Raw genomic sequence first — 16,233 nt, 5'->3', positions numbered from 1 at the left:
TTTGTCTCTAAAAAGTTTCTCTAAAATTGAAATTCACTAGATTTTGTAAATTATATGTAGTGCTCAATGGCATTCCTGCTTTATAAATATATTTTGAATCGTTCTTAAAAGAGCGCCAGTTGTTGTGCCTAAAAATGATAATATTTAAAGCTGGCATACTCCTTCGTTTTTCTTTCTCATTTACCCTACAACATCTTTGGCTATTGCCATCTTAGACCCCATTCCCACAGATTTTAGATCGATTTATCCCTGTGGGGAGTCTCACCAGATTACTGTCAGCTTAGCCGGAGGTTATACATTTCATTGATATTGAGTGATTTCCACTCATACGTTTGTTCAATTAATATTAACCAAATAAAATAATACAATTTTATCTATCATATCTTAAGATTAAACATCCACTTAAACTGTTTAAAATCAATTTAACTACATACCTATGTATTTATATTCAAAATAGTATCATCATCATCATCATCATCATCCATACGGATTCAAGAAGTCCCAGTATAAGATGACGCAATACTGTATAATCAACTACAGTGGTGCAACTTGAACATTAATTTTATAAACGCCATAGCATAAATGTATTGCTAATATGATATGTATATTTTATATGTATACTTCATGAAAAATATTTTTATAAAGAAAATTTGATTGAAACAACAACCCTGTCAAAATGCCGACAAATTGCTCTTTATCTAAAGTTTCTAGTTGCAGACGTAAAATGGCGTTTGGGTTAGAGAAAATATTGGAACGTCTTTCACATCTTAGAACTAGTTCTGAATATCAATTCATAAATATATTTTTCACTAAATAAAATATATTCTATTTAAACTTATTCAAATCAACAATAGTTCTTATACACAATATTAATAGAACAATATATCTCATCAGGAGTCCAGTGATCATACACAATGCTTGCTTAAATTGAAATGAATGGCCGGCCTTCTTATAGATTAATAAAGATGGAATTTCAAAAGTAAAAGGGTCGATCATTGTCGTATTCTCAATGCTAGTAGCGTCGTGCAATGTCATTTTTCTTAAAGCAAGTAAGATACAAAGGCTCCATGAAAACGGACTTTGCACTTTTCGGACATCATGTTTTCTTTAACGTTCAAAAGACCATTTCACAGTTTTCACAATTTTCAAATGAAATGCCCAATGTCACTCAGTGAATTTTGTTCCGCCAGACAGATTTTCAAATTTCATATTGCGCATTTTTTTTGCTTTCAATTTGATTCAAATGACTCGCTGTTTTTGACTTCAATTATCCCACATGAGATTTCAAAAGTGAGTAGGATTATTCAATTGACTTGCTGTCTTTGATTTCAATCAATTATCCTACATAAGATTTCAAAAGTTAGTAGGATGACGCATTTTCAGTATCGGCGGGTTAATTCGGATCTGTTTTGCCCGAGATTAGGACGATCATTAGATGTCGTCATCGCACCATTTGGCTTGGCATGACTGTTTGATTTACCTGGCAATATGCACCCGGAGCAACACATTGACTTTAAAGTAAGTTGAAATGTTTTACCGAACAATCCATAAATGAAAAAATTAACAGAAGAGTTAAGCACTGCTAAGAAGTTAAGCACTTGGAAAGATAGAGGCATGTTCCTTGCAACTTTCTGTGGCAACAGGTCAGAATAGAACCCAATGATAAAAGAACAACAATACACTAGATGGAACACCAGAGAAGAGATGGCGATCAAAACAACAATTTTTGTCAATTCTCGGTAAAATGACAATTTTCGCTGGAATAAAGCTTCACGGCGTTTCGATAGCTCTCGCAGTCTGCGCATTATTCCAATATTGCACTTCGTTATGATTAAAAAAGGAATAATAAAATAAAAAAGAAAGTGAGTAACAAGCCAGGTAATTTTTTGCTCTGGAAAACGGACAACAGGTGGTTTGAAACAAAATGGATAGGTCTTGTTCGATGAACACGACCGAAATCCAACTGAAACGACGAAGAAATATTTCGGTATAACGCTTATGAAAGAGCCAATGACCACGGCTACTACCCACCCCACCCACACCTTCAGTGGCGAAGATTTCAGAAGCTGTACATGTGAAACAGACGAACAAACCAGACGGTAGCGGTCGACGGTAACAAGAACGCTTATCCAAATCGGAATAAGTAAGAGCCAGTTGTTTAATGTCCAAATCAATCGTGTATGTTTCGCAATAAAGGGAAGGGTCCCGGGTATTAGCTCAACGTAGGAGAATATGGACGGGATGCTGATAAAGAATGTTTGCGAAAGGAGATACAAATTATCAGCAACTGCCAAGCAACTGAGCAAAAAAGTTGATGAATTTTGTGCCTTAAAATTTCGAAACACGACAAAAGACGTCGTGTTCATAATAAAACCAATTACAGCAACGAAGAAAGCCAAAACACCACCAACAAAATGTACAATCCCCATGAAATCTTTATCATCATTCAAATCCCCCTCCACCGTCGAATTATTTGAACTGATATTTGGAAAGTCGACAGTCGACACAGTCTCATTCATCTTTTAAAACCGTCCTGCTTACCTTTATGTCTCAGCTCACTTCGGGTGCTCATACAAGAAGCAACTAAATTGAATCTGAAATAATCATGCTTATATTCGACCATACAACGCATTATAATTATTTTCGTCTTAGGTGTCCTTTAGCAATCTTGTCAAAATCGTCATTTGGCTTTTAATACGGGAAATTGTTATGCACTACATGATGCCATTTCACAGAATTCATTATCCTCGCCATACTGATTATATAATTTACAGTGTCTCCAGTAATCAGGGGCGGATCCAGAGTTGTTTTCTGACAGTCTTCCAATTTATCTTCGTTGAACAATCCTCCATTTTTGACCGTCTTCCGACAGAAAAAAGTTAGATACCCGTCAATGTAAACTTGAAAATCTGACCGTCTTCCAGAAGACGCCCTAAATCCGCCCCTGGTAATGAAAAATGTCCAGAAGATTAAAACCCCTGCGAGGACCTTAGAATTGTAGATAACATGCACAGACCGGCACAGGGCGGCGCGTCCCAGACAAAAGTTTTCAAGTTTTAAGAACGATTTACCCACAATGAATGAAGTTTGCATATTTTAAAACGGATTATGCTATTGGGAGCACTGACATGCACTGTCAAGTAAGCCACTGATTGAGGAGTTCAGTTAGATGACTCGGGTCATTTTTGTGAATCGCATTATAATTCGTTAGTATTCTCAGCAGTTTTTGCTGATATTGATAGGAGATTCGAGTTGCAAGGCGATATCTGGTTTCTTTAATCCGTTTATAAAGTTACCACACTGGCGGCCCTTATTTAAGTGTCTGTTTAATTAAGCTGCAACTAGACTTTGTCATCAAGCGTTTCGTTAAAACTTGATTTTTTTCTTATCCTATATCAAGCATGTTATCAAATTTCTACCCTACTCAATGTTTCCTCTTTATGTTAAGCAATTTATTTTCCCCATAATTCTTCGCGAGAGGTAGAAAGAAGAAATCACTAAAAATTGGATTTATTTCTCAGGCGCAATACCCACTGTTTCGGCTCCCAAATTAGCTGCAATTGTTCACTAGTTCTTTGCTAAGGGGCATTAATCTGATCATCACCGTAAAATGTAAAAAAGTTGCAATCATTTAAGAAAGGTTTTTATTGGATTCAGGTCCATATCTGATGACCAGGAACTAAGAGATTGTATAAACATTTAACAGAAAACAAACAGACGAAAATAAGTAATTAAAAAAGGCTTATCTGGAAGCATCAGCAACACAAATCTAATCATTCCTCTCTGTAATTATGATGCTAAGCCTTTCCCGGGAAAGAAAATAATCCATTATTAGTCGATATATTAGAACTCTCGTTACACTCACCTTATTACCAACATAAAAACAAGAAAGGAAATGCTACTAACAACTTTTCAACATAGCTTGCATGAACTATGTTTAGAAATTCCTGCGAAATTTTAAGCAATTGGCTTTAGTTTGATGCTCTGTACGCATCCCTTATTCTATCACACGGCTAGGAAAATAAATCTTGAAATCTCTTCAACAAAAATACTTTCAGGTGAAAAAAACAGTTCATATGGACTAACCTCTCAAGCAAGCCACTTTCTTTGCATTGTGGGACTTGGTCAAGTTACACGAGGGTGATCCTGGGCAACAAAATGCATGAAGTACAAATACTTAGCAGGGAAATCTTACACTTTCAAGCATTAGAGTCAGTGCAACATAAATAAAATAATCAACTTCTAAAATAAAGCCACAATATTATCAGAGAAATGTTGTTTAAACTGAAAACTCTTCTTCACACTTTATGTGCAATTTTTCATGCGTTTTACGACTGACATTGTGCGAAAAGGCCTCATCGCAGTAATGACATTTGTAAGGTTTCTCTCCTGTGTGTACTCTCATGTGTCTGGTACAAGCCCCTTTTTGTACAAATCTTTTCTCACAGAAGTTACACTGATGTCGTTTTTCACCTCTGTGAATTAAACTATGCCGATGCAACCCATTAGGAGCAGCAAAAGATTTTGTGCAGGTTTTACATTGGAAAGGTTTTTCACCAGTATGAAGTCTAATATGCCTGTGCAAAGAAACCCCTTTCACAAAATCTTTACCGCAAAGGTGGCATAAATATGTTTTTTCTGGAGGCAAAGTTTTGACATGATTTTTCTCATGCCATCGCCATGATTGACTTAAGGTAAAGTTCTTTCCACAGTATCTGCAAAGAAAATTACGGGCTTCAGGATGCGTCTTTTCGTGGGTTCTGAAGCTACGTTTACTTTTAAATTCCTTTTCACAGTATGAACACTTAAAAGAGTGAGATTTCTTATGATTTCTCAAACCTGACAACGTGGGAAAACTTAGATCACAATCCTTACAGGTGTGCATTTTATTTTTCTCCCCATCTTGTTTTGCTTCCATCTTTCTGTTCTTCCTATGCCCTTCCTGATGCTTCTTAAACATCTTTTTTGTTTTACTGATAAACTTGCCACATTTTCGTTTTCCTTGTTGACATCCTTCATCTCCAGGCTTATAAGGATCATCACTTTCCTCACCACTCATGCTAACTTCATCGTCATCTGTTTCAAGCTCTTCATCACTTGGTACATACAAATCATCATCATCACCATCATCTTTCACCGAGTGATCAACGCTCTCTTCACTCATTGCTTCCTCACTGGAATTAATTTCATCATCTATCAGATTCATGGGACTGAGAGTAGTTTTATTTTGTATAATAGTTTTCTTTGTATTTTCAATACAAGCACTGCCCTTATCAAAGAGATCTGTGTTTGGTTCTGACTTAATTTCCTGTGTATGAAAAGGGATGTGAATCCTTATAATACTGTCATGGTCCACACAAAACGTCTTAAGAAGGTTCAATTCAGAAGTGTCTTGACCACAGCAGTTGCCCTGGCTTAACAAACCACATAACCCACTGTTGCCATAGTTTTGACCAAAGGGTTTATCGCTTCTTGCCTCCAGCTGCCCTCTAGTGTCAGTATTGTCTTGACCAATGGTATTATCCTTTCTTGCCTCCAGCTGCCCTCTGGTGTCAGTATTGTCTACACCAATGGTATTATTCTTTCTTGCCTTCAGCTGCCCTCTGGTGTCTGTATTGTCTAGACCATTGGTATTATCCTTTCTTGCCTCCAGCTGCCCTCTGGTGTTAGTATTGTCTTTTTCAATAGTATAGTCCTTTCTTGCCTTCAGCTGCCCTCTGGTGTCAGTACTATCTTTATAAATGGTATACTCCTTACTTGCCTCAAGCTGCCCTATGGCTTCAGTATTACTCCGATTTTCTATATTCTGAATGATAACATCATTGGTATATTGATCCACAGAATTATCATGGCTTGCTTCACCTTGCTCTCTTGTGTCAATAAATTTCATGCAACTTGCCTGTTGATTCATTGTTGAAACAGCCATGTCTTGTCCAGTGTTATCTGTAGAGTTTGAATCATGCTGCTGCACGTAGACATCAAGTTGTCTGGCAGCAATACCGTCTTGGTCAGAATGGTGTCTGCCACATTCATAGAACCTGACCAAAAATATAACAGTTATAACAATCCAGTCATGTGTTTGTGCTAAAACAATATTTCTCTAAACCTATCTTTTTACAGTGTGTAAATACAATAGAATATTGAAAAATATACAAGGCTCAATTAAATGATTAAGTACATTATAGCAGGGAATTATATCGGATATAATTCCCTGGTTATAGTGAGTAGATCCACGTTAATGAACAATAAATTTAGTAAAATGTTTTGTGTCATTCTGAGACAAACCAGGCAAATTTCATTTGAGCATCTAGATTGAACTTTTTACAATGTATCAGCTACACCATACTCACAATACTTGACCAATTCAAGACTGCCTACTCAACAAGGCACATCAATACTCAAATACTCAAAGGGCATCAAATCAACAAGAATCACAGTGACCTTCTAAAACAAGGACATCCACTCAATCTGACTCAAAGTTCTCAAACAAAACAAAAATACTGATCAACTCAACCAGACTGAAAGTATTTTTAAAACCAAAACAAGGTAATCCTACTTGTCCATACTTACGAGTCAAGGAGAATTTTTGCCACATCTTCATCCTGTATTTTTGTACCCTGTCCCATCAGTAAATGATTCTTTAAAGCATGCCACCTATCGATTTGGCTGCCAATACGGACCGTCTCATATGACCTTGTTTTCCTGTCTAGTAAATAGACTTCTTCTGGAAGAGTCCTTATTATTATTGGTGCTCTATTCTTACGAGGACCACCTGGGCAACCCCTTCTTTTCTTACGAGGACGGCCTGGCTTACGCTTGACAGGACATGTGACCTGCAATACAAAACGTATGTGCGCAGTAGGATTGATGTATTTTAAGCAGGAAGTTATACACAAAATCTATTTCAATCACTGATGCTTAATAAGTACTGTAGAAAAAAATATATATACAGTATTAAACCTAACCAGTAGCTACTTTTACATCCAATCAACATGACTTTTTTTTTGGGGGGGGGGGGGGGGGGGGGGGGGGGGGGGAGGTTGGTGAAAGGCAAAAAACAACTGAGCAGCAGCAAATATAAAATATAAATAGTCTGGTACATTGTGGGCCTCAGGCACTGGTTGGTTTTCTGTATCAACATCATTTTTCCTCAGTTTTACATCTCCATCTTTCAAGTCAATATTTTGGCATTCTTTTCCCCAGACTTCATCCATTTTTTTCCGATTTTCTTTTGTTGCCTGGAAAACAAATATAGAATTAGATATGAACAATGGAAAATGTAAATGAAATTTAAAGTGACATGGTATACATGTATCTGATACCTAACACCCTGACCAAATTCTGACAGCTATCAATCCTGTCAGATAATCTGATGTCAGAGTAAAGCAGTACGTTTTACATTGTGTTGATGAATTCTACACTTGCCTCAGTTCTCAGACTTAATTATATAGTGACTAGCTGGGGTAGACTTGGTAAGATAGCTCACTGGTAGAGCACTACCACGGTAAGCTAGAGTCCTGGATTCGATCCCCGGTCTAGTAAGGCATCCCCCCCCCCCAAAAAAATATGCATTACTATACAAAATAGCAGCTGTGTAAAGAGCAGTGGTCTCAGTTTCGCGGTGTTTGGGGGGGGGGGGGGGGGGAGGGGTGTGGTGGCTGTTCTGAGTCGGGTACTTTTGCTAAAAACGCTACGCTTACATGCACATGTTAATTGTTATGCAGATAAGTACATACTGTATGTACCTACACCGACTACAGTGAAAACTGATGCAACTTCTGCTCTAGCTCGAGCATGGGCAGGTTATCTAACACCAATCTGTAAGGTATTCTTGTTGCCTAAATGCTTCAGTAATGACCAGATGCAGAGAGAGAGAGAGAGAGAGAGAGAGAGAGACCAGACGAAGTATTAATTGTAATTGCCTCTACCTCGCTTAATCAATCCTCTACCACGTTAAATACGTTGTAAGTTTGTAAATGACTTTTGTTTGAAGGAATAACTGGCACTTGTGAATGCAGTAGGATTCAATCTGCTCAATCTCTTTTTCTTGAAAAACACCGTGCCTGCAACGAGTTGGTTAGATGTCAGTATTCACCCTTTTCATATTCTGTCATGGGAAACGGATAGCAACCGATAATACACATACATGTGCAAAATATCTCAACTAACACACTGAAAGTAAAATACTTTTTTAGGCCAGACAAAATAAGTATATTGATGTTTATTAAAGAATGGGAACTATCTGTAAACAGGCTCAGTAGACAAAATTTGTTTTATTTGAATTTTTTAAACATATGATGTTAAACAAGCATAACAGCAAAAATTCAGGATTGCTATCATTTTATGGTACAGACACAAAATTTTCCATTATAAGTAATATTTTATTCAATCAAATATTACCAATGTGGCATGATTTTTCTTTAATTTTGTGAACCACTTGACACCAAAAATAAACTTTAAACAGTTTTGAAATTTTTTTTTAGATCGAAGGCAAACCAGGCAAAAAGGTACTCCTGAGGAGACTCGGATAGTTTCACTTGCTTGAGCAGTGACACAATTTTGAGAAAAGTCAGTCAATTTTGAGGATGAAAAATAGAAAAGTGAGATAAAAATAACACCTATAAATGTACAGGTTGGAAAGTTGGAAACAAATAACCTAAAAGGTACACATAACAGGATTTTTTTGTGTCAAAATTCACATTAGTTAACAGAAGACTGCAAGTGCCCTGTTCAGGAAAGCTGTCAAACGGGCAGATTCATATCCCATTGGCTGTATTGTCCTAAAAAATGCACGTAAAATCCAAGAGGTCCATTTCAATACTTGGATAAAAGAATAGACTGAATTTCTCTTTTATGTGCTTTTAAATGACGATTGTAAGATTGCCTATAATTCGTTTTGAATGTGCACTTGTTGCAGTCAAAGGTTTTATTATTGTGAAAGGCCATGTGGTCCTTCAGATGCCTTGCCTTTGTGTAACTTTTTTTACATATCGTACATTCAAAACTCTCTATGTGTGTCCTCAGATGAATTTTGAGGTATATTTTTGTAGGAAATGTCTTCTCACATAAGTGGCACTGGTGCGACTCATTTCTGTGAAGCTGCTCATGAAGCTTGCGACCTTGGCTGAAATAAGAAAACAAAATGACATTGTGACAAAGTATTAATGAAATAGCATTATTTGGCAAAATGAAAATGTTTACTTGACAACTTTTAGTGAATAAAAAAAATTAATAAATAAAAGCAAAAAACATTGCTCCATTTTAACAACCTACTTGACCATTCATCTCACCAATAAGTAACCTTCAAAGCACATTCATGAGTTTCCTCATACAGTATGTCTTCTCTTGTTAAAGCACATACTGAATAGTTCATATCCAAAACGAGAAAACAAATGAAAATACATCAGAATATAAATAAACTATACACACCCAGTGCAAAAAGTCTTATTACAACGCACACAATGGAACCTTTTCTCCTTGTGACGGGACCTTCTGTGGTCCTCCAGGGCAGACCGCGCGTGGAACCCCCTTGGGCATTCCAGACAGTTGAACGGGTAAATACCAGTGTGGGTCCTGTTATGTTTTTGTAGAGCACACTTTGAGCTTAACACCCGCTCGCACCCACTCACCCTACACTGGAAAACCATTCCCGAACCATCTGGAATAGCAATCCAAATCACAAGAATCAAGCTATTAATAGCAGTAAATAAATTATTTAATATCAATAAATAAATGAATAATAAGATTGATTGAAAAAAAAATAAATTAAAAATGTCAAAACAAAACTTGTCAAAATTTATTTAAACTGTATCCTTTAACTACATCCTTTAAGACTTGAGCTCAATCTGTTCTGATCAAATTTAACTTGAAGTACCACAGGGTGAACAGATTTTTACCTTCGTCAGCACCAGAAGGCACAGCGTCTCTGGTCTCATCAGGGGATGGAGGAATTGGATTACTGGTACACTCTGAAATAATGAAAATGGTTTAAATTATGCTATCCGTGATATTCCTGCCAAATCTTATTTTTCTCAAAACAAAAAAAAAAAAAAAAAAAAAAACTCAGGCTATCCTCAAATCATTGCTTGACCCATCCTTGCACATGGAATTAATGTTTAACATTGGCCATCATGCAGACCACAATGCTTTCCTGTACATTTCAGAAGAAAATATCGAGATAAGGCCCTTTTATTTGAAGGTTTTCATCCTTTTAGGTCTCAATTGGGAAAGATCGGTAGCTCTGCACAATGCAGTGAATGTATATAGGAAATTTCAAACACATAAACATGGGCGTCCGCAGGGGGGGGGGGGCAATGGGGTCACTTGACCCCCCCTGGAATTTTGGCAGGCACGTTAATTGCGGGTACCCAGTCAATCATTATCTCCCCCTTCAATGACTTTGACTCCCACCCCCTCACCCCTGGAAAATTTTCTGCGGACCCCCATGCACAGAAAGTTTATGCCCCTAATTGTTTTAACACAATCTTTTAAATAATCACTAGTAGATGAGAAACTTATAATATTGAATAGCAAGGGTTTGTTCAAAAGAATGAAAACACTTACCAGTTAAATCAACTGGAACATCTGACAAAGTAGTTGCTTTGGGGACACCATCTTCAAGAACTGTAATAAATATGGCAGATGTGAGACTTTATATTCCATTGTGGCCTTTTACTTTTGCTAGTTTATGAATAGCAGCACAATACATGTGAACAAATTTACTAATAGAGAAAAATCAAGAAAAGTTGCCATTTAAACCTGTCAAGAGCATTTAGAAATATACCGTATTTCTCATCCATACCAAGATCGGTTTGTTTTAAGGGATCAGTTGATCCTAAGTGAACTTATTTTTACAAGACTGAGTAAAATCAACAATAAATGTGGCATATCTGGTGAGGATAGTAACTTGGAAGTCAATATTATCGAGTGTTTCATTAAATTTAAAACAAAAATTTGAAGAAGTGTTAAAAAATGCACAAATTATTATAATTTACAAAAAACTCAGTTACATTTAACACAGACATAAGATTTTTTCCTGTGTGTGCTTATTTATATGAGCATTTCATATATCAAATAAATAATTTTAAAAAATACCTTCCCCTAAAAATCTACAATAAAATGATTACATTTTATATTACGATGTGAATTTTCATGTGTCCTGAGTCCTGCTTTGGTGTAAAATATTTTATCACATTGAGAACAAGGGTGTAATATTCCAGAATGTTTTTTCTGGAGATGCCGCTGCAATGCCTGCTTTTCAGGAAATGTCTCCTCACAATGGTCACAATCATATGTTTCAGTTGAACTGTGCTTCTTCATATGTCTTTTCAAGCTGTCTCTCCTGGTGTATACTCGATGACACTTGTCACAGGGGAAGGAATCCACAACTTCACTGTTGCTAAAGATAAAGAAAGAAATTATTTTAAAAGCTAGAGACGTAACAAAAAAAAAAAAAAAAAAAAAAAAAATGGAGGAATTATTGCTTTTTTCTTTTTCACTTTCCTGGCGCTCGTTAATGAAATGAATGGAACATCAGATGCCTGTAATAAACAAAGAAAGCCTAAGAGGTTCCTATGTAAAGGTATGATCTTATCTGGGGTTTCTCACTGAACCCCAAAACAACCAATTTTCACTCACAAATTGTTGCGCAACCCCTCCCTATACTTGGATCTGATGATCTATTCCATTTCTAATTAAAATGTGTAAAGTATTCCTGAACATTTCAGAAGGACAATATCAAACGGGGCACTTTTATATGAAAAGTTTATTGTTCTTAGGTTCTGAATTGTATGTAGACATAAGTAACCACATCTATGACAATTCTATAGTATGATTAAACCTTCAGGAATTCACACACCTTCCCTCGACTAATTAATCCAGTAATTAGTGTGTAAAGTATTCCTGAACATTTCAGAAGGACAATATCAAACGGGGCACTTTTATATGAAAAGTTAATTGTTCTTAGGTTCTGAATTGTATATAGACATAAGTAACCACATCTATGACAATTCTATAGTATGATTAAACCTTCAGGAATTCACACACCTTCCCTCGACTAATTAATCCACTAATTAGTGACTTGGCATTTTCAAATGACTGCTATTGGTTGTACTTGCTAGATAATACACTGATCTGTTGGTTTCAGAAATGAATCCATCATCATAACAGTTAATAGACAGTATAAACACTGCTTGTGCCCAGAACATGGATGAAAAATCACTGAGAAACCACAGATTCTCTCACTGCCCCATACCACAATCAAGTATTGCTTTATTAAAGTGCATTGCCTCATGCCAATTTGAATTAAAGTAACAGTTTATCATAACAAGGAATTTCAATGCAACCAGGCTGTTGTACCAGTATATAATAAAATTTCTCAGTCACATGGTAACTGTCAAACATAATTATATGAAAACTTCATTTTCAATCAATAAACAACTTCAGAGGAGATAACTATCTTAACTATCTTAACTAACCTATCAATGTCCTCTGCAATATTGTTATCTGGAGGGAGGTATGAAATGTCAAAAGGTTTTAAAGTGAGTGTGTTATTCTTTAAGTAGCTGGAATTAAAAAGAAAAGTTTGATAATAATAGTAAATACCTGAAAACTTACTTATATTTAACAAACCAAACTGAATATAATTCAAAAAGATATGTCCCTAACCATTTTACATTCCGAGTTCTTAAATAATATATCTTTTATTTTAAAAAATGCATACATCTGAAAAAATATGGTTTAAAATTGAACTTGCAGATCCAGATCATTAGATCTGTTGTAACAAAAAGATTCTATCGCTATTCTTAATTTTAACAAAACTCAAGAAAAAAGGTTAAAAAGACAATGAAAAACAGTTTGTTATATAGTACCTGTAGATATATCTTTACAGAGGCACTTGACTTACTGGTCCATCAAAAATTTTGCCAGGTTTTCATTTGTTTCCAATTGTAGTCTATCTTTTAAAGCATTCCATCTTGGCAATTCCTGGCCAATGTTTATCCCTATTCCTACTTCCTGGAATTGTTCCAAGGGCCTGATGACATTTTCCTGAGATGGCGTTTCTTCTTCCGTTTTAATCTGTTGCTGAAAACCTGGATTGATATGGAATGTACAATATAGTACATAGTCTACAAGCTGAAGTGAAAACAAGACAGCACTGTTCTGACATGGGTTTATTTCCATTTTTAACACTTTTTTAACATAAAACAAAATAAACAGTTTACTGCAATTTTTATATGATCAACTAAGAAAATTGATGAGATGGGAAAAATATCAATAAAGCAGTGTTAAATGTCCAATTTCCTCCATTCTGAGATTCTGAACATAGTGAATGATTGAATCTGACAAACTGCAATGATATGAGTTTATTTCCATTTTTGACACTTTATTACACAATACACGATAACAAGTTTACCATCATTTTTACATAATCAACTGACAATGTTGTAAAGATGCAGGAAATGTCAAACATACACTTTTACATATCTTACTAGTAAAACAATAAGACTGTTAACATGCCTAAGAATTTAATCTGAGGAAATGTGAAAAAACAGCATTTCTTCAAAATAATGGCCCGATTATGCTGATTTTCGAACTCAAGCTGCGTTTTAGTAAGATTGACCACTCCTGTGAGTTTAATGACAATTGGCCTATCTGTTTTTCTTATATTGTGTTTACAGTGTTGCATATATGCTGAAAAAAGAAAAAACAGCATAACTACTAAAATAGTGGCCCGATCATGCCTATTTTCTAACTTGACCTGCGTTATAGTAAGATAGATTACTCCTGTGAGTTTCATGACAACAGGCCTATTGGTTTTCCTTGAAATGTGTTTACAGTGTTGCATATATGCTGAAAAGTGAAAAAAAAGCATAACTTCTACAATAATGGCCCGATCATGCTGATTTTCGGACTTGACCTGCGTTTTATGGATATTCATCAGCTCTGTAAATATATAGCCAAAAAGTAAAACTGCCTTCCACTTATTGCGTTTACAATGAAAGTGCACGGCGACAGTGACAGTGACAGTGACGGCAACGCCAGCCACAACAGACGCAGGTGATGGCAATATGTACAGACACATCTGTACATATTTACTGTACTGTTTGAGAACAGTAAGTGACATGGTTTTTCTTAAATGGTCATCATGGGAGCAGTGCCCAAAATAAGTTTTTTTCAAATTTTGGTGCAATATTACATAATGTTAAACAGCTTAATGACCATCAATTTTTAATAATAAAATATTAGTATCATGGATATTCAGAAAATGTGACTAGCAAAGGTCTTCAGGCCCATGGAACTTCAAAGTCACAACTTGAAAATGCCAAAATGTAAACAAGACAGCACTGTTCTGAAATGTTTTTTTTCCATTTTTAACAATTTTTTTAACATAAACAAAATTAACAGGTTACTGCCATTTTTATACGATCAACTAAGAAAATTGATGAGATGGGAAAAATATCAATACAACAGGGTTAAATGTCCAATTTCCTCCATCCTGAGATTCTGAACATAGTGAATGATTGCATCTGACAAACTGCAATGATATGAGTTTATTTCCATTTTTGACACTTTATTACACAATACACGATAACAAGTTTACCATCATTTTTACATAATCAACTAACAATGTTGTAAAGATTCAGGAAATGTCAAACAAACACTTTTATGTATCTTATTAGTAAAATAATAAGACTGTTAACATGCCTAAGAATTGAATCTGAGGAAATGTGAAAAAACAGCATAACTTCTAAAGTAATGGCCCGATCATGCCGATTTTCGAACTTGACCTGCGTTTTAGTAAGATTGATTACTCCTGTGAGTTTCATGACAACAGGCCTAACGGTGTTCCTTAAAATGTGTTTACAGGGTTGCATATATGCTGAAAAGTGAAAAAACAGCATAAGTTCTACAATAATGGCCCGATCATGCTGATTTTCGAACTTGACCTGCGTTTTATGAATATTCATCAGCTCTGTAAATATAAAGCCAAAAAATAAAACTGTCCTCCACTTATCGTGTTTACAAGGAAAGTGCACGGCATCGGCGACGGCATCGGCATCGGCATCGGCATCGGCATCGGCGACGGCATCGGCGACGACAGACGCAGGTGATGGCAATATGTACAGACACATCTGTGTCTGTACATAAAAATGTCACATTTACTACATAGAAAATCTGTCAACGAAGATAGATGATAGATGAAGAACTATTGGGTATTTCTAACATAACTGATGATCTGAGTGAAAACAATGTGGCCGTTGCAGTTTATGAGGGAACATATATGTGTAAAAATAACAAGTGGGGAGGGGGGGGGGGGTACGTACCTACATGTAAGTCATTTATTCTGAGATGTTCCTTGTATTCTCCCTCTTTCATCTCTGCACTCCCCGTAGACTGAAAAAGGCCTGTCTTTGCTTGATCGTTGTAAGGCGCCGTGAGACATTCAGTGGTTTCTTTGCGATCAGTGGCTTTTTATTTGATCCATGATTTTCAACATTAAATTCATTCATTCGAACGCCAACAGAATAACTATCAGGGGAAACGCAATATTATACCCGGACACACTAGTAAATGTACCCAAATAAAAAATAATAAGCCTCACCAATTTCTAAAAACGAGATTTTCACAAACTCCCACACCCAGAAAAAACATTATTTTTTTATAAGCCTACTGTGGAAAACAATTATCAATCGATATTGCACAAGATCAGTAATCTCACCTAACGCATCACGACTGCTTCTTTCAATCAGTTAAAAGAACTAAAGCTGCCAACATGGTTTGCTGCTTCGTTTTTAGATGTAGTCACCGAAGTAGGAGGGAAAAGTGTTCGTTTTTTCGGTTCCCTGTGGATGAACTCAAACGGAGCAAATGGGAAAGACTGCAGCCCGGGAGCCACCGGCTCATCAAATTGATGGTCATTATGCCTTTTAGCATTATGTAATACAGTAGGACACATACTCAGAATAATGAGACTGTTAACATGCCTAAGAATTGAATCTGAGGAAATGTGAAAAAACAGCATAGCTTCTAAAATAATGGCCCGATTATGCTGATTTTCGAACTCAACCTGCATTTTTAGTAAGATTGACCAAACCTGTGAGTTAAATAGAGTGTTTTCCACGAAATCGAGAGCATGCGCAGTTCGCGCCATTTTGTGCGGGACTGTTTCTCAGGGGGCAAGAGTAGAAGGGGCCTTCATGGACGGCTGTCACGATGTAAAGTAGATCTCCC

General features: G+C 36.1%; 2 protein-coding genes across 9 annotated transcripts; both read right to left on the bottom strand.

Moving 5' to 3' along the window:
* Positions 1-3,626: 3,626 nt before the first annotated feature.
* On the bottom strand, positions 3,627-8,118 carry LOC106178236 (uncharacterized). Of its 5 annotated transcripts, XM_086994956.1 has the most exons (5): positions 7,929-8,118; positions 7,101-7,238; positions 6,571-6,833; positions 5,534-6,038; positions 3,627-5,476 (listed from the first exon to the last, which is right to left on the bottom strand). In XM_086994956.1, the coding sequence occupies exons 2-5, from the start codon at positions 7,212-7,214 to the stop codon at positions 4,280-4,282; spliced, it is 2,079 nt and encodes a 692-aa protein (XP_086851082.1). In that variant the 5' UTR covers positions 7,215-7,238; positions 7,929-8,118; the 3' UTR covers positions 3,627-4,279. The 5 variants fall into 5 exon arrangements, with proteins under 5 accessions (XP_086851082.1, XP_013416806.2, XP_013416822.2 ...); XM_013561352.2 differs by having other exon boundaries at positions 3,627-6,038; XM_013561368.2 differs by having other exon boundaries at positions 3,627-6,038; positions 7,898-8,117.
* Positions 8,119-8,247: 129 nt separating this feature from the next.
* LOC106178259 (uncharacterized) lies at positions 8,248-15,892 on the bottom strand. Of its 4 annotated transcripts, none has more exons than XM_013561379.2 (9): positions 15,722-15,889; positions 15,327-15,396; positions 12,905-13,091; positions 12,477-12,563; positions 11,127-11,398; positions 10,564-10,623; positions 9,897-9,968; positions 9,430-9,658; positions 8,248-9,124 (listed from the first exon to the last, which is right to left on the bottom strand). In XM_013561379.2, the coding sequence occupies exons 2-9, from the start codon at positions 15,376-15,378 to the stop codon at positions 8,815-8,817; spliced, it is 1,269 nt and encodes a 422-aa protein (XP_013416833.2). In that variant the 5' UTR covers positions 15,379-15,396; positions 15,722-15,889; the 3' UTR covers positions 8,248-8,814. The 4 variants fall into 4 exon arrangements, with proteins under 4 accessions (XP_013416833.2, XP_086851090.1, XP_086851091.1 ...); XM_086994964.1 differs by having other exon boundaries at positions 15,331-15,396; positions 15,722-15,797; XM_086994965.1 differs by lacking the exon at positions 15,327-15,396 and having other exon boundaries at positions 15,722-15,892.
* Between the last annotated feature and the right edge of the window lie 341 nt (positions 15,893-16,233).

This window comes from Lingula anatina, chromosome 9 (assembly GCF_051362555.1).
Source record: "Lingula anatina isolate TDL-2025a chromosome 9, LinAna3.0, whole genome shotgun sequence".
Lineage (NCBI taxonomy): Eukaryota > Metazoa > Brachiopoda > Lingulata > Lingulida > Lingulidae > Lingula > Lingula anatina.
Note: the sequence above shows the minus strand (reverse complement) of the source record. Positions and strands in the feature narration are given on the sequence as shown.